This window comes from Balaenoptera ricei, chromosome 4 (genome assembly GCF_028023285.1).
Source record: "Balaenoptera ricei isolate mBalRic1 chromosome 4, mBalRic1.hap2, whole genome shotgun sequence".
In the NCBI taxonomy this organism is placed as follows: domain Eukaryota; kingdom Metazoa; phylum Chordata; class Mammalia; order Artiodactyla; family Balaenopteridae; genus Balaenoptera; species Balaenoptera ricei.
Genome location: NC_082642.1, coordinates 64,404,134 through 64,431,864, shown reverse-complemented (window position 1 = coordinate 64,431,864; position 27,731 = coordinate 64,404,134). Strand labels below are relative to the sequence as shown.

The 27,731-nt window shown below is 36.5% G+C and overlaps 1 protein-coding gene across 7 annotated transcripts in view; it reads left to right on the top strand.

Moving 5' to 3' along the window:
- MECOM (MDS1 and EVI1 complex locus) overlaps positions 1–27,731 on the top strand; it is a 572,766-nt gene that overhangs the window by 285,786 nt on the left and 259,249 nt on the right. For all 7 annotated transcript variants that reach the window (XM_059920491.1, XM_059920488.1, XM_059920489.1 and 4 more), the window contains exon 2: positions 858–1,195. In XM_059920491.1, the coding sequence (XP_059776474.1) occupies positions 858–1,195 (338 nt within the window). The remainder of the gene's footprint in view (positions 1–857; positions 1,196–27,731) is intronic.

Here is a 27,731-nt window from a genome sequence, read left to right as displayed (position 1 = left end):
AGACTCCTAGTTACTCTACCCTGCTCTTCCCTCGAAGATGGTCTTGCCACCTCCCCCAGGGCACTGCTCTGTGCAGAGGCCCTCTGATCTCTACCACTTCGCAGTCTGGAGGAAATTCACTCTCCTTTTGGTGCATCCCAAGACACTGTCTTCTCTTTTTTTCCTCTGGAAAACTCACCTAATTTCTTCAATGATTTTAGCTTTTACAAATGTCCAGAGGAATTACTAGCATCAAGTAACTTTAACTCTCTGTGCTGTGTAAGTTACTGAGGCAAGGAAATACCAAGGGCTTGACGATATGTTTGAAATGAGAAAGGAAAAGTAAAGAACAAACATAAATTAATATTCCAATAAATAATCCTGCCATATAAATTTAAGCCTTGTTGCACATGGAAGCCTTTGGAATCTTTCATGACTCTCCTACAATTTAGTCCAAGATATCATTGCATGATATAACTTTCCAAGACATTGTGTAACGCTATTAGCTCCCAATTTGGGATGGTTTGCAGGATTGTAGGTACACATATGTTTACTTCTTATCTCTACTTTATTCATAATAATATTTAAATTGCTGATTGTTTCCCAACTGGATAATAGGTTGAGCTGGTCCATGAGAGAACTGGCAGTTAAAGATTAGCTCATTTGATTTATGGATTCAACACAGATAAACCAAAGAGGCAATAACCCCTCCCCCCTCCTTCATCTGTGAATAACAGATTTTAATGCAGGCATATTTTAACACTGGTCTTTCCTATTTTGTCTTTAAAAAGCAACAGCTTTATAAGGTGAAGATTGAGATGTGGAATTCTGTCTCTTCTATATTAGTAGGAATTTATGAACTTTTTATTTACTCACAGGTAATGAGTGTGTGTATGGCAGCTACCCTGAAATTCCTTTGGAGGAAATGCCAGATGCAGATGGAGTGGCCAGCACTCTCTCCGTCAATATTCAAGAGCCATGCTCTCCAGCTACATCCAGCGAAGCATTCACTCCGAAGGAGGGCTCTCCTTACAAAGCCCCCATCTACATCCCTGATGATATCCCCATTCCTGCTGAGTTTGAACTTCGAGAGTCAAATATGCCTGGAGCAGGCCTTGGAATATGGACCAAAAGGAAAATTGAAGCAGGTGAAAAGTTTGGGCCTTATGTAGGAGAACAGAGGTCAAACCTGAAAGACCCCAGTTATGGATGGGAGGTAAGAATATATTTTGAGTTAACACATTTATATATATTAAGATGGTAAAGAAGAGATTACTTTTTTAAATGTCCATAAAATAAGCAAATTCCATTTGTTGCAAAATGTCTTCAAATAGATTTTTAAGGATGAACCTCCCTTACAGTTTCACTGCTTGATAGAGACAAAGTATTGCTTAAAGATATGGCATGATAGAAAGGAACTCAACTGGTTCCTTGAATGATCAAAGGATAGTATCTTGAAAACATACTAAAGGATAGAAAAATAGTTTTTTAATTAGCATTTGGAAACATTGAATGTGGCCGTCCCTACGGTATGTGGCATAAGCAAACAGAAGTCGTCATATGACATGTTCATTGTATTTTATCTTTTCTTTTTTGGGAAGGGGGCTTGGAAGATTGGAGGAAACATTTGTCTTCTCCATTTTGTGGCTTTGAGTTAATTTGGTTTTACTTTCATTCTACGTGTTTATTTTGCTCTGTGTTCTAATATATTTTACCCCTCTTATGATAACCCTGCTTTGATTCTACATGCTTCCAGAATGTGTGTACTGTGCTGAATCCTGTGATGATTATATTCAAATTGATTTAATGAGTAATTCATGTATAAAAATGGCAGCAAAAAACAATATGAAAATCAGTTGCTAGTTTCAGTCATTCTTTTTATAGAACCCATCTGTAAATATGTAAGAGTGGGAAGTTATGGTCTGATTACAAAATCTAAATAAATTTTGTTTCAATAAGGACAGGTAACTATGTCATTCTTTTGAGTTTATAATTTTTGTACAAATTCAGTATATATATATATATATATATTTCCCATTTATTTTTATACCTTAAAAACTTTTGTGGTTAAATCACAGCATCATAGTTCCTGGAATATCTGACCTATATCTGAAAAACTTGTAGGAAATTTCTACATGGGCAAGAAAGTGTTTTTTGGAGATGTGATTGACCTTTGGTTTCACAGTATTTCAGTTAGACGGAAATTGGATAGATTTATTTTGGTATGTTCTCTTAATATTTATGATCATTAATAGAATATCTGGTTAGCTTTTTAAATAGAAATAAATATGCAGTGCCTTCAGGACTTAATTTCAATTTTTTGTCCCTTTGCTTTATATGTGTCCCCTTATGAAATCTGCTCAAAATGGCATAATAAAAACAATTCTTGTTGAAATTCTGAAATGCTAAATGTTAAGATCTGGATTTCACATAATTACAAATGAGAAATCCTTCCTTAGTTTTGTTCTTAGCCACAGCTCTGGTAAAGTTGTGGTTTAGCTACATTGCCTCTAGACATGTACATTGATAAGAGATTGTTAACAAATCACTGTAGCATTAACTGATATGTGAGTTGAATACGTTTTAAACCAAATGCGTACAAACTTTACGTCATTATTGTTCACCTTAAAATAATGGCTATAAACATTCTACTAATAAGTAACTCATTAAACTTTTATTACAAAATCTCTAGAGTTAAACAACAAGTGCAGTACTGTTCGAGATTATCCAGAAGGCTTGGAATAAACCAAGACTTAATAATGAAATCATTTTGCAATTCCAGGGTTGGTAAATGCAAGTCTGTGCCTTATTAAACAGTATACCTGTGGATTCGGGGATGAACCTGGGGATAGTTCTATATTTAGAGGAAATTTAAAAATAATTAATTTTTTTCTCCTTGGAGTAAAATGTCTTCAATATATACATGGGCAAATACTTACCTTGAGGAATGTAAAGTAATTCTTTTCATTATGTCAAAACTGAGTTGTTTTATTGCTTGGAATTCAAGATAACTTTACAAATAGTTCATGACTCTTTGGCTAAAGATCACCCATTTCCTCTCTCTCCTTCAAGAATTCAGTTGATGGTCAATTCAGTGGTTTTCTTCGCCATTTTAATGGTCTCTCGCTTTTGAGAGTGTAGACTATCTGCTCTAGATGTATTGTGAACAAAACCAGAGAAAGAGCTTTTTTTGGGGTGTGATTTTGGCAAACTTGTTATCCACGGAGGAACAGTTGAGTTCTTGACTTTAGTATTTTGTTTTCTAAAAAAAATCTTACCATGGTTAATACCTAATCCAATCATGATCAACAAAGGCACTTGCACAAAGGCATCTGACCTACTCGCGTGTGCTCTTTTAAATTGTTCTCGTGTCATATTTGCCCTCAACTGTAGCTGATTTCCCTCCTGTTTGGTTGGACAAATAGTTGTGATTAACTAGTGTGGCTTCTTTTTTGATACTCCTTCATTTTAAAAAATGATGAATTGAAGGAGAAAATAACCTCTTAGGCCAAAGAAAATAAACATGAACAGAGGAAACCCAGATTCAGCAGTTACTGAGTACCTACTATGCATCAGATTCTGTACTAAATGTTTCCTTGAGAGAAACCCAGCCTATCATAACTGAAGAAGTCATTCCTATCTCTAGTACTATGCTTGCTCTCTTCTCCCTACAAAGTTCCCCTCCTTGCGCATTTCCTGTTTAGTAAATTGCATTACCATCTGTTCAGTTGCTCAAGCCAAAAAAATGGATCATCTTTGACTGTACTCTCTCCCACACCAACCATGTCTGATTTATAGTTCCTATATTCTATCAAGCCTCCATTCTTTGCACATACTGGTCTCCCTACCTGGGAATCTCCTTTTCCTTCGCATCTTTAGCAAGTTTCTATTCATTCCTCAAGTTCTCTTCTTCCATGACATCATCCCTGACCTTTCTAGTCACAATTTAGTACTGCTTACATTTTGTCTCACCATAGCATCAGGTAAATCCATACTAAAAAACTTAAAGCATTGTGCAGCATCCAGACTGTTTACCTAGTTTCCCTAATAGAGCAACATTTCCGTGAGAGCTGGCATAGTTGTATCCACTAAGTGCAATGTCTTGATTGTGTCCTATCTGTGCTGCCTGTGGTGTTGTCTAATGCTAAGTATATTACCTGAAATAATCATACTGGATTAGTCGGCTCAGGCTGCTATAACAATATGCTACAGACTGGGGGGGCTTAAACAACAGGAAATTTATTTTCCCACAATTCTGGAGGCTAGAAGTGTGAACTAAAAGTATCAGCTGATTCTTTTCCTGGTTTGCAGATGTTGCCTTCTTGCTGTGTCTTCACATGGCTATTCCTAGGTGCATGCACATACACACACACCTACACAGAGAGAGAGAGAGAGAGAGAGAGAGAGAGAGAGAGAGAAGGCAGTGGTGGTGAGCACACTCTGGTGTCCTTTCTTCTTATAAGAACACTAATCCTATTGGATCAGAACCCCACCCTTATGACCTCTTTGAACCTTAATTACCTCCTAAAGGCCCTATCTCCAAATTTAGTCACACTGGGGTCTAGGGTTCCAACATAAGGATTTGGGGGTGGCTTAAACATTCAGTCTATAACACAGACATTTAACAAATAATTGTTCAATAACAGAATGAGTGAAAGAATAAAAGAATAAATGAAAGAAAGAATGAATGGATATAGGATTATGTTACTCTGAAAGAGATGACAAGAAGTGAGGACTTAGGTAGGCCCATGAAAAAGCTAGAATCTGGATTTTAGACATGCGGAATGAAGTCTTAACTCTGCCACTACTGTGTGATTCTAGGGAAACTACTCCAAATCAATTGATTCTTGCATTTTTATTTGACTAATGGGCTAATAATAACTGCCACACATCATTAGCTGTTATGTAATTAAAATTAAGTAAAGAGATATGGTAGTTTCTTCAAAGAAAGTTTTTAAAAGAGAAAGCTCAAAGATAGTATTGCAGTTAGGGCCCACTTTTCTGAACCCCATTTAAATAATTTTTTAAGTTAATTATATTTCCCCAAAGGGGTACTTCTGGGGAATCATTTAAGTTTGTATTTTTGAGAACTAGGATATTTTTGAAAAAATGTTTTATAGACCAAAATATACAGTTAGGTAAACTTAAGCCATAAGCATAAAAAACATCATTTGTGTGATTTCTCCAAACCAGTATTGACTTAATAAAGAAAAACTTTAAAAATATTATTAGAGTTTGGTAGTGATTTCTACCTTGCAAAGCATATGACTTGTCTCTAACAAAGAGATTTTCAAAGACTAGGGAGTGCTTGATTGTCTCTAGGACCTAAAAGTAATTAGTGATAGAACACTTTTTCTTATGTTTAGAACTTTAGAGTTACTGATTAGTGAAGAATAATTTTAAAAATTCTCTTGGTTCAAGTTGAGGTTTTCTTGTATGTTTCCTTCTAAGATGACCATTATGTGATAACATAAGAATTGCTTGGCAGAACAGAAGGGAGCAGGCTTCTGGAGGGAGACTTCCGAGGCTCAAATCCTCTTTAGGGTTCGTGTACTAGTTGAATGATTTGGGAAAAGTTACTAAATTCGCTGTCCCTCAGTTTATTTGCATGTTACATGGTGATAATAATTGTACCTACCCAATTAGAATTGTTGTGAAGATAAAATGTGACATCGTGTGTTAAAAGCCTACCAAAGAGCCTTCCATCTGGTAGAAGTGCTTAATAAAGGTGAAGAGCAACAAAAGCTTGACTAAAACACAGATCTAGCCCAGGGTCATTAGATAGGGCAAAAGCCAATTATATGTTATTTACTGATTTTTCTGTAAACTATTGCTCTTTCTCCCACTTCTTGTTTTCTAGAAGTTCAGTTACCTCCAGGATGATCTAATTATGTGACTCTGAGTTTATTGAAAAGGAGGCACTGATTGCTTCCTAATTAAGAATTAAAACAAGGATTCAGGAGAGATGAATAAATTTCTTTTTAAGCCAAAGAGTAATTTGGGTGGCACATTTTTTAATAGTCTGAAAATGGGTCATTGGAAAAAGAGAGTGAAGTTTTGTTTCTTTGGAACATTGCCATTTAGCACATTTTCTTTGCCTATATTTGTTGTCATTGGCCATCATAAAACTCTGCGAGTAGATGTAAGTCAGTGCACCTGTTAGATGCCAAATCTTCTGTTCTGTATCACCCAGAATTGCTCCAGATTACTTTGATCAGTTAAAATACCAGATATGAACTCAGCTTTTCTTTTTCTCCCCTCAAGCATACACATATTCAGACTTAGAAAAATAATGACATGAGTGGACAGTAAATTTCTCTTATGTTGGGTTAAATAGATGGGAAGGAATAGTGGAAAGAGATTTTACAGGAGTCAGACATTCATTAAATAATTTTGATGCAGTGCTTTGACAATACATTATATTCTAGCAACATAGTCCTGAAATGTGATATTACAATGAATGTGTGCCTCGTTATATCATTTTAAAAGAAATAGTTCTCACATTTGTAAGTTTGATTTTCAGTCCTGTGGTAATGCCTTACCCATTGAAACGTGAAATCTATGTGTTAACTGAAACATGAGCATACATTAAAACAACAACAACAACAACAACAACAACATCAAACTTTCAAGATACCTAACAACTGAGTTCAGAGTCAGGAGGTTGACAATCAAATAATGTATGTTTGGTAACAAAGAAAAATGGGGTAATTTTAGAGATATGTACCAGGTATCTTTGAATGGCAATATTTCTCACTTATTTCTCTCTAGGTCTCCTTGGGTCCAAAATGAATCTTCTCTGGTTTGGCATTGATTTCAGAGAAAATGTTTATTCATTAATGAGAAAGTATGTTCACATAACAAGTTGTATATCCTTAGAGGTAGATAACTAAGAAGTGAAGACCTTTGTCTTAATAATTCTGAAATGAATTGATTCCAAGAGAATTATTATGCCACCAAATATCCAAAAGGGTGTCTTTAATAGGTAGTTAGGAAAGAAAAATGTAATCTAATAATAAATGTATAATACCATAAAACCTTGTATTACAAAGTATTTATTAAGTGTTTGCAATATTATTTAAAAGGTGGCAAATATAGTTTGGATATTAAATTTTACTATGTGGGGAATTAAGACTCCACGCTTCCACTGCAGGGGATGTGGGTTCGATCCCTGCCTGGGAAACTGAGATCCCACATGCCTCGTGGCCAAAAAAAACCAAAACATAAAATAGAAGCAATATTGTAACAAATTCAATAAAGACTTTAAAAATGGTCCACATCCAAGGGAACTTACCTTAACATAATAAAGGCCATATGTGACAAACCCACAGCCAACATCGTTCTCAATGGTGAAAAACTGAAACCATTTCCTCTAAGATCAGGAACAAGACAAGGTTGTTCACTCTCACCACTATTATTCAACATAGTTTTGGAAGTTTTAGCCACAGCAATCAGAGAAGAAAAAGAAATAAAAGGTATCCAAATCGGAAAAGAAGAAGTAAAACTGTCACTGTTTGCAGATGACATGATACTATACATAGAGAATCCTAAAGATGCTACCAGAAAACAACTAGAGCTAATCAGTGAATTTGCTAAAGTAGCAGGATACAAAATTAATGCACAGAAATCTCTTGCATTCCTATACACTAATGATGAAAAATCTGAAAGAGAAATTAAGGAAATACTCCCATTTACCATTGCAACAAAAAGAATAAAATACCTAGGAATAAACTTACCTAGGAGACAAAAGATCTATATGCAGAAAACTATAAGACACTGATGAAAGAAATTAAAGATGATACAAACAGATGGAGAAATATACCATGTTCTTGGATTGGAAGAATCAACATTGTGAAAATGACTATACCACCCAAAGCAATCTACAGATTCAATGCAATCCCTATCAAACTACCAAGGGCATTTTTCACAGAACTAGAACAAAATATTTCACAATTTGTATGGAAACACAAAAGACCCCAAATAGCCAAAGCAATCTTGAGAAAGAAAAATGGAGCTGGAGGAATCAGGCTCCTGGACTTCAGACTATACTACAAAGCTACAGTACTCAAAGCAGTATGGTACTGACAGAAAAACAGAAATATAGATCAATGGAACAGGATAGAAAGTCCAGAGATAAACCTATGCACATATGGTCACCTTATTTTTGATAAAGGAGGCAAGAGTATACAATGGAGAAAAGAGAGCCTCTTCAGTAAGTGGTGCTGGGAAAACTGGACAGCTACATGTAAAATAATGAAATTAGAACACTCCCTAACACCATACACAAAAATAAACTCAAAATGGATTAAAGACCTAAATGTAAGGCCAGACACTATAAAACTCTTAGAGAAAAACATAGGCACAACACTCTATGACATAAATCACAGCAAGATCCTTTTTGATCCACCTCCTAGAGAAATGGAAATAAAACCAAAAATCAACAAATGGGACCTAATGAAACATAAAATCTTTTGCACAGCAAAGGAAACCATAAACAAGATGAAAAGACAACCCTCAGAATGGGAAAAAATATTTGCAAATGAAGCAACTGACAAAGGATTAATCTCCAAAATATATAAGCAGCTCATGAAGCTCAATATCAAAAAAGCAAACAACCCAATCCAAAAATGGGCAGAAGACCTAAATAGACCCTTCTCCAAAGAAGATATACAGATTGCCAACAAACACATGAAAGGATGCTCAACATCACTAATCATTAGAGAAAGGCAAACCAAAACTACAGTGAGGTTTCACCTCACACCTGTCAGAATGGCCATCATCAAAATATCTACAAACAATAAATGCTGGAGAGAGGGTATGGAGAAAAGGGAGCCCTCTTGCACTGTTGGTGGGAATGTAAATTGATGCAGTCACTATCGAAAACAGTATGGAGGTTCCTTAAAAAACTAAAAATAGAACTACCATATGACCCAGCAATCCCACTACTGGGCATATATCCTGAGAAATCCATAATTCAAAAAGAGTCATGTACCACAATGTTCATTGCAGCACTCTTTACAATAGCCAGGACATGGAAGCAACCTAAGTGTCCATCGACAGATGAATGGATAAAGAAAGATGTGGCACATATATACAATGGAATATTACTCAGCCATAAAAAGAAATGAAATTGAGTTATTTGTAGTGAGGTGGATGGACCTAGAGTCTGTCATACAGAGTGAAGTAAGTCAGAAAGAGAAAAACAAATACCATATGCTAACACATATATGTGGAATATATTAAAAAAAAATGGTTCTCAAAAACCTAGGGGCAGGACAGGAATAAAGACACAGCTGTAGAGAATGGACTTGAGGACACGGGGAGGGAGAAGGGTAAGCTGGGATGAAGTGAGAGAGTGGCATGGACGTATATACACTACCAAATGTAAAATAGATAGCTAGTGGGAAGCAGTCACATAGCACAGGGAGATCAGCTCTGTGCTTTGTGACCACCTAGAGGTGTGGGATAGGGAGGCTGGGAGGGAGACGCAAGAGGGCGGAGATATGGGGATATATGTATATGTATAGCTGATTCACTTTGTTATAAAGCAGAAACTAACACACCATTGCAAAGCAGTTATGCTCCAATAAAGATGTTAAAAAAAAAAAATGGTCCACATCCTAAATAAATAAATAAATAAATAATAAAAGTGAGAAAATGCTAAGAGAAAAAGTGAGGCTTAGTTAATAGGACCTTGAATATGATTGTCACTGAGGCCCAAGAAGACATTATGGATTCTCTTAGAATATAATGAAATAAAGAAAAGAATGTGCAATTAATTTTATTCATCGTGTCCTTCCAGAATACATAGCAGAAACCATATCTCAGGTTGTTAAAAGAGAATAACAGTTTACTCTCCTGAGGCACCATGAACTACCCCTAGTTTTGACCTGGGCTCAAGAGGGATCTCTTTTTTTGTGTGTGTGAAAATGTCAGAATCCCATTACCCCCACCCACATATGCTCTGCCATCTTATACTTTCTTTCATGAAAGGTATTGATGAAGTTCAGCATGTCTACTCATCTTATGGCTGCTTTGACACCTCTAGTATTTCTGAAGTGTAGCTGAAGATGTATGCAAGTCTGATATGAAACATTTTTAAAAGTTCTCCAAATATCAAGAGTTTTTTGTTTTACTCTGCCTTTCTTGGTGATCAATTAGAATTTGCATGTGACTCACTCATTTTTCAAAAGCATTGTGGGCGATTTTCTTTCAATTGGAAGTGTATCCCACAAAATGGACCAAAATGAGTTTCTTCCTTATTTATTCACCCACACATCTGCATGATTATTGCTTCCCTCTTTAGTTGCTAAATCAGTAGTAAAACTCATGGGTTTAAAACATGAAATGTTCAGGAAAGATCCTCTTTCAAGAGGTTTGACAGTTGACTGTAGGATTTGATCAATCCAGGGGCAGAGATTCTTTATAATGCCTTGTTATTCTAGAACACTTAAAAGTTGGGACCACTGCATCAGGATATTCTGTTCTCTAAGCTTTTTCCTTGAGGATAAGTTAGGAAGCAGTGGGAAGTAGTAAGGAGTAGCTGATTCAAATCTATCTTAGAAAGACAAAGAGTTGGTTCAGTTTCTTTGCTCCCTAGTTTGTCTAGTGTAGCAATATGGAGAGAATTTGTTCAAGTAATGTTAAGGAGGTAGTATGGAGAATTGGGGACACAGAGGATTTGTACATTGTTTCATTTGAGCAATAAATAAAAATTTTATTAATGTAACTGTTTTACATCAATAGAATCATACAATAATTTTGATGTACTTCTTTTTTACATAATTCTGTCCAGAAATTTAAAAATGAATTAGCATTGCATCTAATTACTGAAAATTTAGTAAAGAAATACTATCCTCATTTTTGCTTTGGTACATCTTTTGGCCTTTTATGATATAGCTGAAGCTAAAGTTAAGTCAAATATTGTATGCTTTTTAAGAATATTTTCTACATGATAATTAGTAGGATTGTCAAGCTAAAAAATTCACAAAGAGCAAGACGTGGCCTGCTATCATTATGACAAAGAATGATATAAAAGGACTTCATGTGTGTTTCGAGCAAATAGATACTGTTAGGTTGTCATTTCTTTCAAGTCAATATTTGATATAATAAGATTTTAGTTAGGTTAGGTTGTCATTTCTTTCAAGTCAATATTTGATATAATAAGATTTTAGTATGGCAAAGATTTTTGACAGCACTTTTGTTATAAAGGAACTTTTGCTTGTACTGATAGAAGATGAACAAACATTACAGAGAAATAGCTCGTTTCACTGAGCAGCTCCACACCATCGTGTGGAAAAATGTGACCGAAGGAGAAAGTCTCAGAGAAATATTCATGGCCAGGAACAAGACACGCAGGTTCAAGAACAATTAAAAGTTTATTCTAGGATAGTTGGTCATGCCATCTGCTCCCAATCTCTACTACTTCCAGATCCAAACCCTGTCACACTATTAAACATTATCCCATCAGTTTTCAGACCAGACTTTTATTCCACCAGTTAAATGCTGCTCGAGACACAGAAAATAAGTTATATTTCTCCAGCTAATCCTAGGAAGTCAGTTGTAGAATGTCATCTGATACAAAAACAATGTCTGCAGAACTCAAAGTGTACAACCTTACACACACACACACAAATACATGTGTTTTCTTAAGTTTTTTAAAATGTATCATTTTGGAATCTTCATTTTGGATTTGGATTCCAGATCTGAGTGTTGTTTTGGATGTTTGGCCCCAAGGCTTTCTCTATGAAACCCATATAAAGTTGGGTGCCTTATGGTTCTGCCTTGGCAGTCACTGTTAAAAAAAGGCACTGTAACCCCGTCCCTCCTCTCCCCCAAAACAACAAAAAACGAAACAAATCGTTTTCAGAAACACCAAATTTATAAAGATTTAATTTAATTTAATTTAAATTTATAAAATTTATAAACATCAAATTTATAAACATCAAATTTATAAACATCAAATTTATAAATGGATGTTATATAAACATCCATTTATAAAGTCCTTTCTCCCTATATATCCCTGTCATTCACTCTCTTACTCTTTCAATATCTCACATATCCAGCAGGTGCTGCTCTCAAAGACTCTCCCCTCTTAAACACCATCCCCATAATCCAGGCCTCTCTCCCTGCCCCCTCTCTCTTTATATATATATATATATATATATTTATTTATTTATTTATATATATATATTTTATATATATATATATATTTTTTTTAATTGTGTAGATGAACTTACTCAATATGGACTTCTTCCATTCTAGTTTTACCTAGTAAAAGTTACCTGGCACCTGGATGTGGCTAATGAACAAGGACCCAGACACTGATCCAGGAAAAAAGACTCCTTCCTCCCTGTGGGCAGGATGGGAAGAGGATAATGATTACAGATACCCCTACTCTGAAATCTCTCTTATTCCTGCCGCACGCACACCTAGAGTTTTGGTCATGCATAGGCAATACACGTATATTTTCTGTGGCTATGATTATACTTTCTATGACTTGCATTACCTGTGACTATTGGCCAGTCAGCTCACGTCCCAGATCCATGAGAGGTGGGCACTTGTGCCTCCTTCCAATGGGCTGCCAGTGGTATTTTCCTCTGACACTGCAGCTGACCGCCCAGGCTTCCCAGGTGTGCGTGGCATGGCACAGAAACCTCAATTGCTTGACAGCCACAGGTGTGGATGATTTGTTTTTTCTGTTTTTCATTTGTTTAGATTCTTGTGGTAGGAATTCAGCAGGTGTGTGACGGCAGCATAGAATCTCCACCATGGCACAGAGGCCAGCTGCCCTGAAAAAAAGATGTTCTTGTTGGTCTCGCAACACTGCCAGCTTGAATCCCTGTTTTCCGGAAACCTCACCCAAGGGCAAGACTCTGCCTAACCAGTGAGTTAGGATAAGTTCATCTCAATAGATGAGCAAGAAGAGCCTCCTTATATGAACCTAATCTACAAGTAGCAGCAGGTTACCTGGCTCTGCCCTCCTGGATTTTTTTTCTTCTTTTTTCTTTCTAACTTGAGCTGGTATCATTCCAATTACAGGGATATAGGAAACCCTGGACTTGGTTTCCAAAGAGATATAAACCATGCTAGGATGCTGTTGTTGACATATAAGTTTCTGCTCCTTTGATTGAGACTAAACATAGGAGCACAGATTGGGAGTGGTTCTGTGTGGAGTTTTCCACATTCCTGCCATCTCCTCAGGAAGTTACTAATCCTGGGACCCAATCGGTTCAGTATAGGGCAAGGTAACCTTGGAGATTTTTCCAGACCATGTCTAGCTTTAGTGAAGGGGTGGGGGAGGCTAGCTACTGTAATACTGAGGGAACCAGATAGAGAAGGAGGTAACCAAGAGCCATTGCTGTCAGTCTGTCAGCGTGTGGGGCTGAGCCATCCAACCTTTTCCTCTCCTCGCCCTCATTAACCTCTCAAACATTTGTCCTATGGCTTCTCTTGGCTAGGTCATGATATCCAAAGAAATGGATACATACGCAGTAGGTTACTCAGTTTCCCTTTGTCACAGACCCTTCCCCAGTTTTTCTCTTAGAATCAAGCTTGGAGTTTATTTGATGTTGTTTTTACTTGTGTACACATAGTATAGGTGAGGGTGTCAGGGGCAGGGGAAGCTACACAGTGATTTGCCTTCTGGGCCCTATATACCTCTCTGAATATAGACATTGGTCATCTCTTCCCTTTAGGTGGCACAAATGCAACACAATGCAGTGATGAAACATGTCAGATGAGCATATATCTCGAAGGGCAGCAGATGGATCTGTAAATCAGCTTGGGGAAAAGGGGTGTCGTGTGTGAGTGTTAGATAGTCAGTAGACGAGGCTTTCATCCTGCATCTTGACCATTGACAATGCAGATATTTATGTTAACATATATTTGATGTATCTGCAGTCACTGAAGAGAACTGGTTGTTATAATCCAGAGAAGTAAACATTAAACATCATATGAAACATTGAAATCAGTTTTGCAGCTGTTATCCTTTTGTAGTGGCATTTCATATGTTCGTCTTTAGCTATTGCTAATATTTTAATCTCTTAAAGAGATAATTATTTAATCTCTTGAGAATCTAGTTCTTCTGTAATAACAATTAAGTGAGATTAAAACCCTTACACTGAACTCCAGGATTGAGAGTGGTCAGTCCTATGTCCAGCATTTGGTTAGAACTTACTTTATATCCAAGTCAATGCCCCCTTAAGAGATGAGGAGGGATTAAAAATATCTCTGTTGCCCAATGGATGATACTCCAAAGAAAAAAAATCATCATTGTGCTTAATAAGAGAACTGACAAGCAATCATAATTCTTTCCGTTAAGTAAATATGTTAGAAAAATTTATTATGAAATGACACATTATGCAAGCCAGGAATCAAACATGACATCCTTGCATTAAATACGGTAGATGCCATTAAGGAAAACAGTCAATATGTCACCAAGCCACGGCCTGTAAAAATTAAATTGATTTGGTAAATGTAAGTAAGATAGATCTGTTTGCTTTCATCATCAATTTTGAGTGGGTGAACAGGTGATGTCACCAACCTGGGAGCGATAAAGATGCAGGACCATCTGGAAAGGCAAGTGATGAATGGGCAACTGCTTTTGGATAGTGACAGTGCTGTGGTACTTTGTCACTTGGGATGCAGTACTTAATAACTTTTCAATACCATCATAATAAATTTCACTGCCTTATTAATATAGAAATGGTGAGTTATTACCATGATGGTGAGTGTAAATAACTGGAGATGCAGCCGTCAAAAGCTGATTGTTTGGACATGTTTCTCTAAGCAACACAGTTGACTCATGATAATCAACCTATGTCTATACCAGTAGAGTTTATTGCACTTGTCAAAGGAAAAAGTAGTATTATTCAAAATTGTATGAAGTCGTAATAAACAAGTTTAATATATTATCAGACTTTTCCTGTAAGTTTCCAAACACAAAGCAGTAAATCATTTTTAATAATGTCCTTTCATGTAAAAAAGTGTTCTTATACAGTAATAATGTCCTTTCTTAACTATTAACAAAACAGTTGACTTCTTTGTATGTGCTTTAAAGGGTATTTTTTTTGTGTGCTTTTCAATCATTTTCTTTTGCAAATAAAGAGCAAAAGCAGGAACCTTAGAACGCTTCATTAACAAGCTCGAAAGTTGCTGAGTACAGGCCATGTCACACATTTCCATTTTAATCGAACAGATGTACTTAAGAGTAAACCACAACAAATGAAGCACAGACAAAATTATAAACATGTGTCACTAAGAAGTAGACAGGAAAGAGCCTCTGATGAGCATCTGTGTGTATTTTATGAAGCCAAGGACTGCCACTTCATAAGTTTGTCACTGATGTCTCCAGTTTAATGAGGAGAAACAAAATATGTAGATAGGTGTAAGTTGAAGATGAATTACTAGATCAATCACTTAGCACCATTCAGGGTGTCTGCCATTGTGTGGTGGGAAAATAATTAGATCTGGGATGCTGTTCTTATTTATATACCAGGTGTTCAATCTGGGATGGAATATAGAAAACTTCCTCTTTCATGTCACTCACTGTGGTCTTTATATTGTTTCTCGGGCAGGCTGACTTTTAATTCTGACACTGTCTTTTGGACTGCAGTCTGCCAGCCTCTTAAATGAAATGCCTCTCCACCATTTCTATGACTGCTGAAAAGAGAGCCAGCAGTCTATTAACAGGCAATAAAGTTCAGGAAGCCCAGGACTCATTTCTTGGGTCAGAGGTGAAAATTGCATACGAAATGAAACAAAGGTGGGCCTTGATCGCTCAAGAAGCAGCACCAGAAAGAACACACGTGCAGTTCACCAGAAGTCTCCCACTTAAAGGGAAAGGAATAATCGTAATAATGTTGGCCGATGGAGTTAAGTACTCAGTTGAGAGAAATTGTATCAATCTGACAAATATAGCCTTCACAGGAGATAAAGTCTCTAATGACCTTAAATGCATATATTTATCATTTAATTCAACGAGCCAATTCCCTTGGGCTTTTGACCAATGACATTTCCCCTAAAGTTTAGAAATTTTTTACTAGCCCAAAGAATAATGGCCATTTGTCAGAATGTTCCAAAGCTCAACGCAGTTGGAAGCAAAGAACAGGAGAGGAGGGGGGAAAAGGCTAATCGAGTCTTTCCACCTCAGAGAATATTCATACCAAGTTTTATTGATGCAGAGTCTGCAGTATTTTGTGGGTGAACAGTAGGTGGCAGACATTGTAGTGAATAAATGGGGAAATTTTAATCTAAGCAATTTTCATCTGATTTCATTAACTTCCAAATATGTCACCTGTAAGTACAGCACATTACTTTGCAAAAAAAATTGGAACACTAGATAGTTACGAACTGTGCTAGTTGAATGTGGAAAAATCAAAAGGATTCTGCAGAAATAGAAGCAGAAGGTCTAATGTTTCATCAGGTAAAGTGTGTGTGAAACAGGAAAGCCCAAGGAATAAAGGGACCCTTGTGCATGGTGGGCTTTTCCTCACTGTTATTCTTGGTCTCAACTTGATGAAGTGTATTAGTGATATGCACGAAGCACTGCAGCTCCTGTATCTCCCTTTGTGAGAGTGTCCTTGCCTTTGTTCGTGCTGTCAGTCAGTTGTTCTTTCTCTTGGGCAGCCACGTTGGTAACAGCAGGATCTACTTGCAAATAGATTTCTGTAAAACCATATTATTCTTCAGTCCTGACTCTTTTCTCCCCGCCCCCCTTCCCTCAACAATCTGGCCATTCTTGTGGCGTAGCTCCCTGGCTTGCTTCTTTGTCATCCATCTAGTGGTTTGTGTTTCTGCCTTGAGGGATAGTGGAAGGAACACTGGCCTAGGTGCCAGGAACCTTGAGTTCGTGCCCCATCTCAGACTTGGGACCTTGGAAAAGTCACCTGAGTTTCTCCTCTGAGGTCTGACTGAAGTCTAGTCTAGCTCTGACTTTGAGTTTTTGAATGCTGTCTTGTACACCCGTTCCTTACTTCTTTTTATCCTCGTGGACGTGGTCTATGTTGTCATGCTTTTAGAGGTTTTACTTCTATTGGGACCTATGCACCCTGGGAAGGATACAACTTAAGTTAAATTGAGTAGAAAACTAGTATAATTGAACTAGTTTTGAACTAGTATAATTGTGTTTTGTAAACCTGAAATCAAAGCACATTTGATATGTGTGTCTCTTTTTGGAATTTATATTTTAGTAAGGAAGGCAGCTTAAGACCAAAGCCTTGTTTTGAAAGGAAAGTAAGTTGGTTAGAGAGAAGATTCTATTCCTAGCCATCTTTGAAAAGATACAGGTATAAATTTCATTCTGTCCCTGGGGCATGACTTAGTCCAACCTCAACTGTATACTAAGGCAATGTTAAAAAATACCATTTGGTCCTCTCAAATGTAACACAGGTGTCATGGGCTTGTCTATGAAAAGAAAAAAAAGAGGCAGTGTAACATAGAGACTGCTGAGGGCACTGCGTCTAAAGACAAATGAACTTGGTTCAAATTCTCCACCACTTACTAGCTTTGTGACCTTGAACAAGTACTAACCCACTTTTTGTCTCAGTTTCCTCATCTGTAAAACGGTAGTAGCAATAGGATCTGCCCGGCAGGATTTTTGTGAAGATTACATTGCAGAGTATTGTAAAGGCTTAGAGTATGCCGCAGCAGCCTTACATGCTGTAGCAAGCACTTCAAAGCAAACCGATTTTAACAGTCATCATCACCATCATCATTCCGAAGTTGGGGATGCTCCTTGTATCCTTTCTTTTGTGAGAGAAGGATTGGGGAATTCAGTCTTTGGAGTTGGAGCTCCTGAGGTTGGCAGAGCCATCCCATCACAGAAAGGTGTCTCCTTTCTGAGTAGCCTGGGCAAGTGACCTTCCTAGACCCGACATATTCGGAACATTGATGGAGGTTTGAGAGGTTCTTCACTAAAGACTTGAGTGAGCATTTCTAAACAGTGCAGAGGAGGGGGTTTGACTATTTGTCTGATGAACTTATGCTCTCGTAGCATGGTAGGGTGGGGTTGAGAGCGGTAAGAGCTCACCTTTTAAGCCCCCCTCAACCATAACTCTCTCGATGTATTCTTCCTTCGAAGGGCCCTCTCTCCTCTTTACTCTTCCTAATCTTCCTTGGCCCTCGACACTCCCATGTCTTGCCAACTCTACCCCCTCAGGTTTCAGCGAGATAGTAATGGAGCAGATTTTCTCTTGCAGGAAGTTTGACCTCATCTATGGATTTGGGGGATGTAGGTGTGCTTTTATTCCTGTTCATGCTCTTCTTCAATGAGGACTGTGGTGGTGTCCTTTTTGAATAACCTAAGAACAAACACACCTCATGACAGCAAGTATCTTGCTAAGGTTGCAATGTCTAATCTTAAGTGAGAAAAGCATACTCTGCCTATTCACAAAACTTTGACCTTGTCCCATGGAAATAACAACCCTGGCCATCTTGTGAATTTGCTTTCTTCCTGGGCCCTACTCCATCAGTGGAATTCCCTGTTAAGTGAGAATGGCTCTGAATCACTGAGAATAATGTCATAACTAAATATATTATGTTTAAGTGTATGGAAGTATTTCTGATGAGTGGAAATACATATCCTAATCTTTTTGTATATTGTCATTTATTTATTCTTAAATTTTACCTGGTGGGTCAGTGGGATCTTGAGACTTTCTGGGCAGAACTTTGGAGATCAGACTCTGCAGAACACCCAGTATAACTTCTCACATGTAAAATTTCCTGTTCACAAATACCTCTGAGTATTCTGAATGCAGGAAGCATCAGAAGCTTGGGGTTTTTTTCTCATAAAGAAATAACCAAAATATGTGCTACTGGAATCTGAGGGTAGGCTCTTCGACTCATGGGCGATTAGATGGGGGTACCTGAATTATTTGGTTGAGGATCTATGGCTGAAATAAACAATAGCCCGAAGTTGAGTTTGCCTGACCATGGCTAGAAGCTTCCTGAAGGAAGGCTTGTAGGGTGGACCAGTGGTAGGGGCCTCTGCTTCCCTGGGCCACAGCTATCTTCTCCCTTCAGTTCTCTTGACTATTATAACCTAATGTTAATGTCTTTTAACTTCCACAGCATGGACTAAATTGTCACCAAACTGCCATATACTAATGATTCTTTACTTACACAAATTCTGCTGTATCCTAAGATCTCTTTTCATGCGAAGGGCTCCATTGAGAACAATCTGGATTTAGTAATGTACTTAATTAGAAGGTTTAGTAAGAAGTTAGGACTTGGTTTTCTTTTTTTAACTTGGGAAAGGCAGTAATCTTGAGAAAACCAAATGTGAATATGATTTTAACAAGAGAATTTCCACTTTCCTTGTACCTTCCAAAGCATGGAAATTCTCCTTTGAAGATGTTAATTCTATAAGAGTATTGTCAGCAATATAAAGGTTGAAGAATAGTTGAGTTTGCCTATAGATGAGCCAGGCTAAAAAATATGGAAAGTAGTACTCGATGAAATCATGAATTGATATGATTTGAATTACAGAGCTCCATATGGACCCCTGACCATTGATTTGTCCAGAACATTATGAAAGGTATTATAGTGAGGAGGTATATAATGTCACTTGGTGAACTTGACTCAAAAAGTGTTCATTTGAAGTTTGATTCCTTACCCAACCACCGTAACTGATTGATAGAGACATGGATCTCCAATTGGCTCTAGTTTCTGCTCTGCGAATCTTCCATGAACCTCACTGAGAGTCTAAGATGCAGTTGTAAAGTATGACTGAAGAGTTTGAATGTCTATGTATAGTCCAGCTAAGCACCTCAGAGCACTGATCCCCAATCGCATTCGTCCAAGAAGTGTTGAGAAGGGATAAAAAGTCATTTTGCCTTATGTTTCCATGGGATAGGATGAAAGGTGCTGTAACCAGGTAAGGTAGTGTTTAAAATATTAGGACTTTTAAGTCAAGAAAGTCAGAATTATGATGTGATGTGATATGGACATAGATAAACATGACCTTCTTTTGCTACTGAATTCTGGTAGACTAGATTTAGTGTGGGTGGGATGGAGCTGGAGGAGTAATTAATTCTACAAGAGCAAAAAAGATTAAAAAGAAGCACTAATTGCCACAATAGGATGTTAGAATTCATTACCCAACATGGAAGAGATTGAGAATATAGCATAAACCAGGTGGTATTTCCATCTCAGCTGCCCCTCTCCGAGGCTCTGTCAGCTGTGAATTTATCCGTCGTCATTTGAAAGCCATTGTTGTTTTCAGCCTCTTTATAACTTTTAGAAGTTTACCCCAGTCTCATGGAAAACTTTATCTGTGTTTACTCTCTCACACATTAAATAGTTTCTATTCATTTTAGTCTAGAACTCAAATACTTCCTCCCTGTGAGACCCGTGAGTTCAGGAGTTTAGGAAGGGCAGAAAGCCTGCCTTTGGACAGTTATCTTTTTGTCTTCTTGGCCCAGGGCTCGAAATCCTTCTGCTGTTTTGGTCTTCTGTTCAGTATAAAGAAAAGGTGATTTTCTGTGGCTCTAGCCAAAGCATACCCATCTTGAAGTAATAATATGGTGTATAAAACAGGGCCACTCATAGGCAGATTACAAAAAGGTCGGAAGAAAATTATGTAGTAATGAAAACTGGTCCATCTAACTTTTTAAAAATGAGTGACCCTGTATTTTCAGGAAGATTGAAAACATCTATTTAATACAAGTCCTTTGGTCATTGAGATGTGTCAGAAACCTTTCCCTTTATTCTGAAGTGCTGTTGTGTTAGCGTCGAAATGTAAAAATAATAAACAGCTGACATTTTAGGCACAGACTAAACATCAAGCAAATGACATTACATTGAAGCTCTTGAGAGAGTGACAAGACAAGATGCCAAAGGAAGTGAGAAATGGTCACAAAATCTTCTATTTACAGCAGAGGAATTGTCAGTGTGAGCATTGTTTACCTTGTTCTTCCATTGGGGGGGGGGTTTACTTCAATGGAAAATTTTTTTTCAGTTTGAATTTACATAAAGCATTATGAGGGGCAGAAGATAATACATGGTTCCAAAATTCATCCTGATTTTTGCTCATTACTAATTAGTTGATGTATTAACTCCGCAAGCATGCCCTGGGTGTCTACCTCATGTCCTCGCCCCAGCAGTGGAAGACGGCAGTGACTCAGGCCAGCTTTCTTACCCTTCCCCTCTTCCCTTTCCTTGTCTTTCTTCCTCTTTCCCTCTTTATTTTCTCTTGTTTTCTTTTTGTTTATTTTTTATTTTCTTGCCCTTAGCCAAATGTCAATCCCACTCCCTTCACCTAATAGGTTTGGTTAAATTAATTGGTTATCCAACTAATATGTGTCACTTTTCATCAGAGCAAATATGCACAGGATTTGACCATCTGGGGGGCAGTTAGTCATTTTGAGGATGCAGGTGGGAAACACACCTGTAGTTAGTCACTTACAGGGGCATTTGTCTATACTGAAATTATTTGCAGGTGTTAAACATGTGCTTATGAAAAAGGGAAATAGGTATTTGGGGTCCAGAAGAAAATTTGCCTCTTAATTTAATATTATTTTCTCTCCTCCCTGTCTCTTGGTTACTTAGAGAACAAATGCATATACTTTTAACTTATTGTCTTGAATGACTGCAAAAAGGAGATAGAAATGCAGCTTTGGCTGTTTTATGTGGTTCATAAAAACATTCTGGCTCCAAGGATCCATTTATATTTAGGCTTTACAGAAACAATGCTATAAAGTTTTCTAGTTTTGATGGCAAAGCTACTCATTAAAATCTGTGATATGTAGCATTCTAATGAATTTTAGCCACATTTTTAAGGCTATTGTTAGGTAGCTGTTAGCTTTCCCAGTGTTCCTAATAAAGAACAAAATTATCTGAACTATTTGATGATTACTAGTGAGTATTGGTAAACTTTTTCATGAAAGCATATTAACCACATGTCATGTACCATGGCATAAAAAATAGAAACAGTGAGAAATTCAACAACCGGGATCCCAATGCTCTGTTGACATCAAATTTGGCAGATTTTGAAAATTCTGTGATCATGTCTCTCCTTCTGTGACACTACTCTTGTTCATTCTTCAAAAACATTTGCCTTAGCATGGGGAATTATAGATAATTTGATGCAACAGGTTTAAGTTACCATTTTCATAGTGAAAAGAATAGCTTAGCATGATCCCGATTTTCCTTGGTTTCCTCCCATTCTTGAAAGAAGCAGAGGTATTCACGTTTCTTTGTCTAACAGTTTTATAATGTCTTAAGAGATTAACAGTGAGCATGAATGAGGGCCTACGGATTAGACAACAAAAAGCCTGGGACGTCCACTACCTTACTTGCAAATTTTACATTTTCCAGCATTGCTAAGCGAGTATAGAAAACTAAGGAAAGATAATAAGTACCAGAGTCTCAAAAGTGTTTAGTGATTCAAAAAATTCAGATGACATGTCAGAACTGACAGACTCATGGAACCATCTGTGGCAGGACCCACTTTTTTGTCTTATGTTAAGCTCTCATACTGAGTGAATGCAGATGTTATCACGGTACCCCAGACAGACAGTCAGTGAAATGTGACAAGCTGTCAGCAAAGTTACACTACGTTGATTTTGTTAAAATATCCACAAGCTTTATAGTTTCTCTTTATATAAAAAAACCCTTACCTCATTTAGTCAAGAGAATGGAAGCTGTTGGGGAGATCACTTGTGCTTTCATCATCCTTACACTACCTTGGGTTTTTCCTCCAGGGAAATTTCACTTAGCAAATTAAGTACTAATGCACCCCAAATATCGAATCCCAAAGTATCTCAGAGTAATTTTTTCTCTTTCAACTGGTTCTGTAATTTTTTGTTCAATTTACATTGCACCTCAACACTTTGGCAAAGGATGTTTCACCATCAGAAAGATTGAATTTTCTTCATTTAAATTAGGAGCCAAGATGAGAGGCTAAAAATCTGAAGGACCACTTTAACCAGAAAGCCGTTCTTAACAGGAGTTTAGGCATAGAAAATGAAAATGTGAGCTTAACCAAAATCTAAGATGTTTGCTTCCACTCTTTTTATTTTTAAACACTGAAAATTAACACCGGCAAGAGAAAAATCTCCATTGAAAACAAGCATTCGAGTCATTCAGGAAAAACAATTCTGTTTTTCATATATGATTTAGACATTTAGATTTTTTTTATAAGTTTGGAAAATAAAAAAACAGTAAAGAGGTATTCTAGAACATTTTCAGTGCTGTGACATATTTATATCTAAAGATAAGTCTTGCTTATTAAGTGATCATTTTGACATCAATTTCAGATTCAATTTAACTCAAGAATTTAGAAGTCAGAACAAGCAAAAGAATAATTAATTGAGCAAAATTAAATAAAGACCATACATTTGGAAAGTGAAGTCTTAACTATATTACTTTTAGTGATATTAATGATATCTTTTAAACTGATGAAGACATCAGTATTGACATTTGAGTTTAACACGGTGGAGTTTATTTGTAGCCTCTGGGTGCAATAATGGGTTGCCTTTTACCCCATGTGGAAGGGCATCTGTTGCATGTAATTTATTTGACTTCAAATTGCAAATTATTTGGTAGAAGATTACTTTGCAGTCCTAGTTTCCACAAATTAACCTCTGTTTATACGTTCACTTTTGGAAATTAAAGGCGAAAGGAAAACACGACCCACGCTTGTTTTGTTCAATTTACATTGTCACCGAGGACATTAACATACAATGAGAAACCATTCTGTGATTTTGAAAAATGAAAAGTCAAGGCATTTTGAAGGTAACATCTAGCTCAGTGTTTTTGTAAAACTCAGAACTAAATAATCAAATGAAATTATGCATATGGAGGAAATGATTTAGAATATGTTGCGCTGCTAATCGCACTCATGCTGAAGTTTTAAATTTCATCTGTCTACTCAGATCTATTGTGAGCCATTAAGTGGCTTCCTTTTTTCCCGACAAATTGAATGCTGCAACTGCAAGGAGCTCTTTTGTTCTTTTAATTCAGTCAGCATGGAAATGATTTTCTCATTTCAGGCCCTTTTCTGTCCTCTCTTCATTGTGTCAATAAAATAGAGTTGTGCAGAGCTGCTCTAATCAGCTTAGAGTGCTAATTCATTGCTCCGGGATGCTATCTGTGTTTGGCTACAGGTGGGCACTCTAAGGGGTCAGTCTCCAGGGGAGTGTAATTGTGTGTCTCCTGGGGCTTGTTTGCAGAATGACCTAAAGCTGAAGCCCCAGGTCGGGAAGGGGAGAAAAAGACCGAACAAACATATGCCCACGCAAACATATCAGCTGTATTTTCATGGCGACCATTCACTTGGCCTGACATTCTGAGATTCTAGCAACATTCCTGGCATTCTACCTCTTCTCAGTCTTCTAGGATTTAGCCATAAAACTTGAATTCTTTTAAATTTTGCACACATTTCCTAAGGGTACAGCTATATAGTATTTCCAAGATACAAGTTAAAGTCTAGGCCAGGATTTAACACGTGGATAATATGACCACACTAAACTACAAAAAGAGAAACAGAAACCGCCAATTTTTGGAAAATATATTCTTTTGTGTCTTGTGAAGGTAGCTTAATCCAAAAATATGGAAATATTATGAATTAGTAAGTTAAGCTTTATGGGCAGTGAGGAATTTCTGGCAGCTTTAGAGGCGAAATAATGATCAGTTGTTTGGAATAAGGGGGGAAATTGCTAGGCATGAGGTTTCTGAGAGTTAATGTGTCCTTGGGCAGTCTGGGGGGATAGCAAATTTTTCTGGGATTATTGTCAGTGAGTGTCAAAAACATGTTGTGAATATGATCTTATTTACTAGGTTTGATATTTTTGGTATTAGGATTAAAAATGACATAACATCTTCTTCTAATTTTTTCTTAACACTATTTTGATTATTTAAAAAAAAAACCTCTCATACATTGGGATTAATTCCATTCTCAATGGAAAATCTTCAGGACTTCATTACTCAGGTCATTATATAATAACCTTAAGTAGGTTTACAAAGTAGAAAAGAAAGAAATGATAAAAGATTTCGGCTATGTGAAATCTACCAGTTAGCTGTAGAAAACTGAACAAATATTCTCTCGTTTGCTTAAAAAACTTAATCCTTGTCCCATATATTAGAAAAAATGTATCCTCCTTATTAATAGAAGAATTAGGGTCAAATGCTGTATCATTTGAATATTTTGAGAAAAAATTTTATAGTCATATTATAATAAATTCTAACTGGCTTTACTAATATGTCCAGTTACAGAATTTATGTTGTTATATATGAAGTTTTGTGTCAGGACAGTAATTGGTTTGTAGAAATACAAGTCTTTAAGATACATATACAAGAAGGAAATAAGGTTATCGTTCACGTGTTTAGAAGACATTATTAGGTTTTAATTCTTTAATTCTTTCCTTCTCCAACTAATATTTCAGCTATATAACCTAGCTGGTTTGAATGATTTTGTAATACTGCTGCTTCCTAGATAAGATTCTGAATTTCACTTAGTTATTTACATTTATTTATTTAGGATTAATTTAGAGTAACATCAGGAGATGAAGCTGAAAATGAAATATATGGCAACTTATAAAACTGATCTTTCTTTTTTTCCATTTAGAAATGTTTTTATGTAGAGCTCCATGATAGTCAGAATTCAAATTCTTTAGTCTTCACTAGAGTAAATTTTCCATTTAAATGATTAACTATTAATGATTTTTCTGATATAAACAATTATATTTTCAGGCAGAAATTGTTATTTTCTGAAATTGATGAGGTAGTTTATTAACTTAACTTTGTCTTTTAAAAGTGCTTTTGTTCTTACTTTCTGTTTTATTTTCCTAGAAATTTTTTTTCAGATAACTGAATTTGAGGTCATTTTAGCAATGGCTATCTCTTATAAATAGCCAAGTCCTTTGTACATGCTATAGCCTTATGTAGTATGAATCATTCAATGAGGGAGAAAATGAGCAATGTTTCAACAACTTGTTTTGGTAATTTTTATCTTTATAAGAATAAATTTTGACTTCTTGGAAAAATTTAAAATCAACTTCCCTTTTGCCAGGAGAGTCTAAATCATGTTAGCACAGTTTTGGTCCAGATAGCAAAGCTCTAACCCTCATTCAGTTCAAACGCCCACCAAAGAAAGCAGAAAGCAATGAGACATATGCTTGAAAGGGACTTTTTTTTTTTTCCTTAAAGAAATTGCATTCTCTCCTCAAGTCAGCTATTTCACTAATTCTCTTCTGCATTGAGTAGATTTGTCATAAGATAAATGTTGATGAAATGATTTGTGCTGATGCCCTGTGGCAGAATGTACTGTAGGGCTCAAATTCCTATTGGATAAAATGAAGTTGGCTTGTCTTTGCTATTTATGCTATTTATTTCGATGGTCAGTTCCAAGGTTTATAATGATGTTGATGATCTTTTCATTCCTTGAATGAGTAGGACTTGAAATTAGACATTAAAAGTTTCAGTTGAGTAGTGGAATAACATTGTTGGATTGGTTTTTCTTCTACCACCAATTTTTAAGGCCATAGGATGCTTTGGGGAAAAAATACAAGGAATATTTTCATGTATATGCTTTGAGTTAAGTAGAAAATTCTACAGTTAAACTATCACTGTCAGAGTCAAGGAGATAATTTCATAGTAAAGTTAGCTGATTACCTAAATAGTTGCTTTAATATGTGACCCCTATTTTGTTGCAGACATCTAGCCCACATGTATCATTCCTGGTGTAAAAAATTCTTTGTATAATTTTGCCAAAAATACCCAGCTTCAAGGAATTATTAACTTAACCTTCTGAGATATAGCTATCTCTTTAAATCCTGTCTGGAAATCTGGTAGAACTCAATTATTTGCCACCGTACAGGACAATCTACTTGTTTTAAATATAAGTAATTATGACTATGTAAAATGAAATATAGAATAAATGTAAAATTTATCAGATTTGAATGATTCTCCTCTTCCTATTTTAGTTTAAAAAATAAAATGAAAACAACACTTACTTTTGCTTAGTTCTGTGGTTGGAAAAGTATACTCTTTGGAAAACCTTGGCCTCCAGAAAACAGTTTCTAGAATAAATGCTTAGCATTCCTTAATAAGAGATCATCAATGCAATTTTCTGTGATTCAGAGATGAATGGGATCTGTCCGTTATCAATTCCTCAATCAGGGAAAAAAGGAAATTAAGTTCCTAATTAGGTGAATTTGGACTAAAGAGGTGGAGCATTGAAGGGATGAGGAAAATTGAGAGGTAGTTGATGCCATTTCAGACTAATGATAGGAGAGGAAATGAAGAAGGGGGTGGGCCGGAGTTGAGCCTGAAAGGTCAGTGACCTTATTAGGACAAGAGTAGCAGTAGATCTTCAAAAGCTTTTACCTGTGATAGTTGACAAGGTGTCAGGTTCTGGGGATGGACAAAGATGCAAATAGTTGAAAAAGAGGATGGTAAAAGTAAGATTGCATATTTTTATAAGGAAAACATTTAATCTTGGAGAGAGAAAATGACATTTATCAGCTTTGTAACTATAATTTCTTGCTAATTTTTCTGTGTGCTACGGATTATTCCTTTCACATAATAACTGGATTTACTTTAGTGTAGGATAGATAATGCTTCTTTTAAGGGCTAGGTTTCACTGTTAATATAACGAGCATTTATTCTGTATCTGTACCTACTAGAAAGATACACAATTTTATAAATATACTATGGCCCAGATTTATTGTTTTTAACACAAAATGACCGCTACTTACCAAAATGTCGATCATACAGATGTGCGTACATTTTTATGTGGATAAAACTTGAGT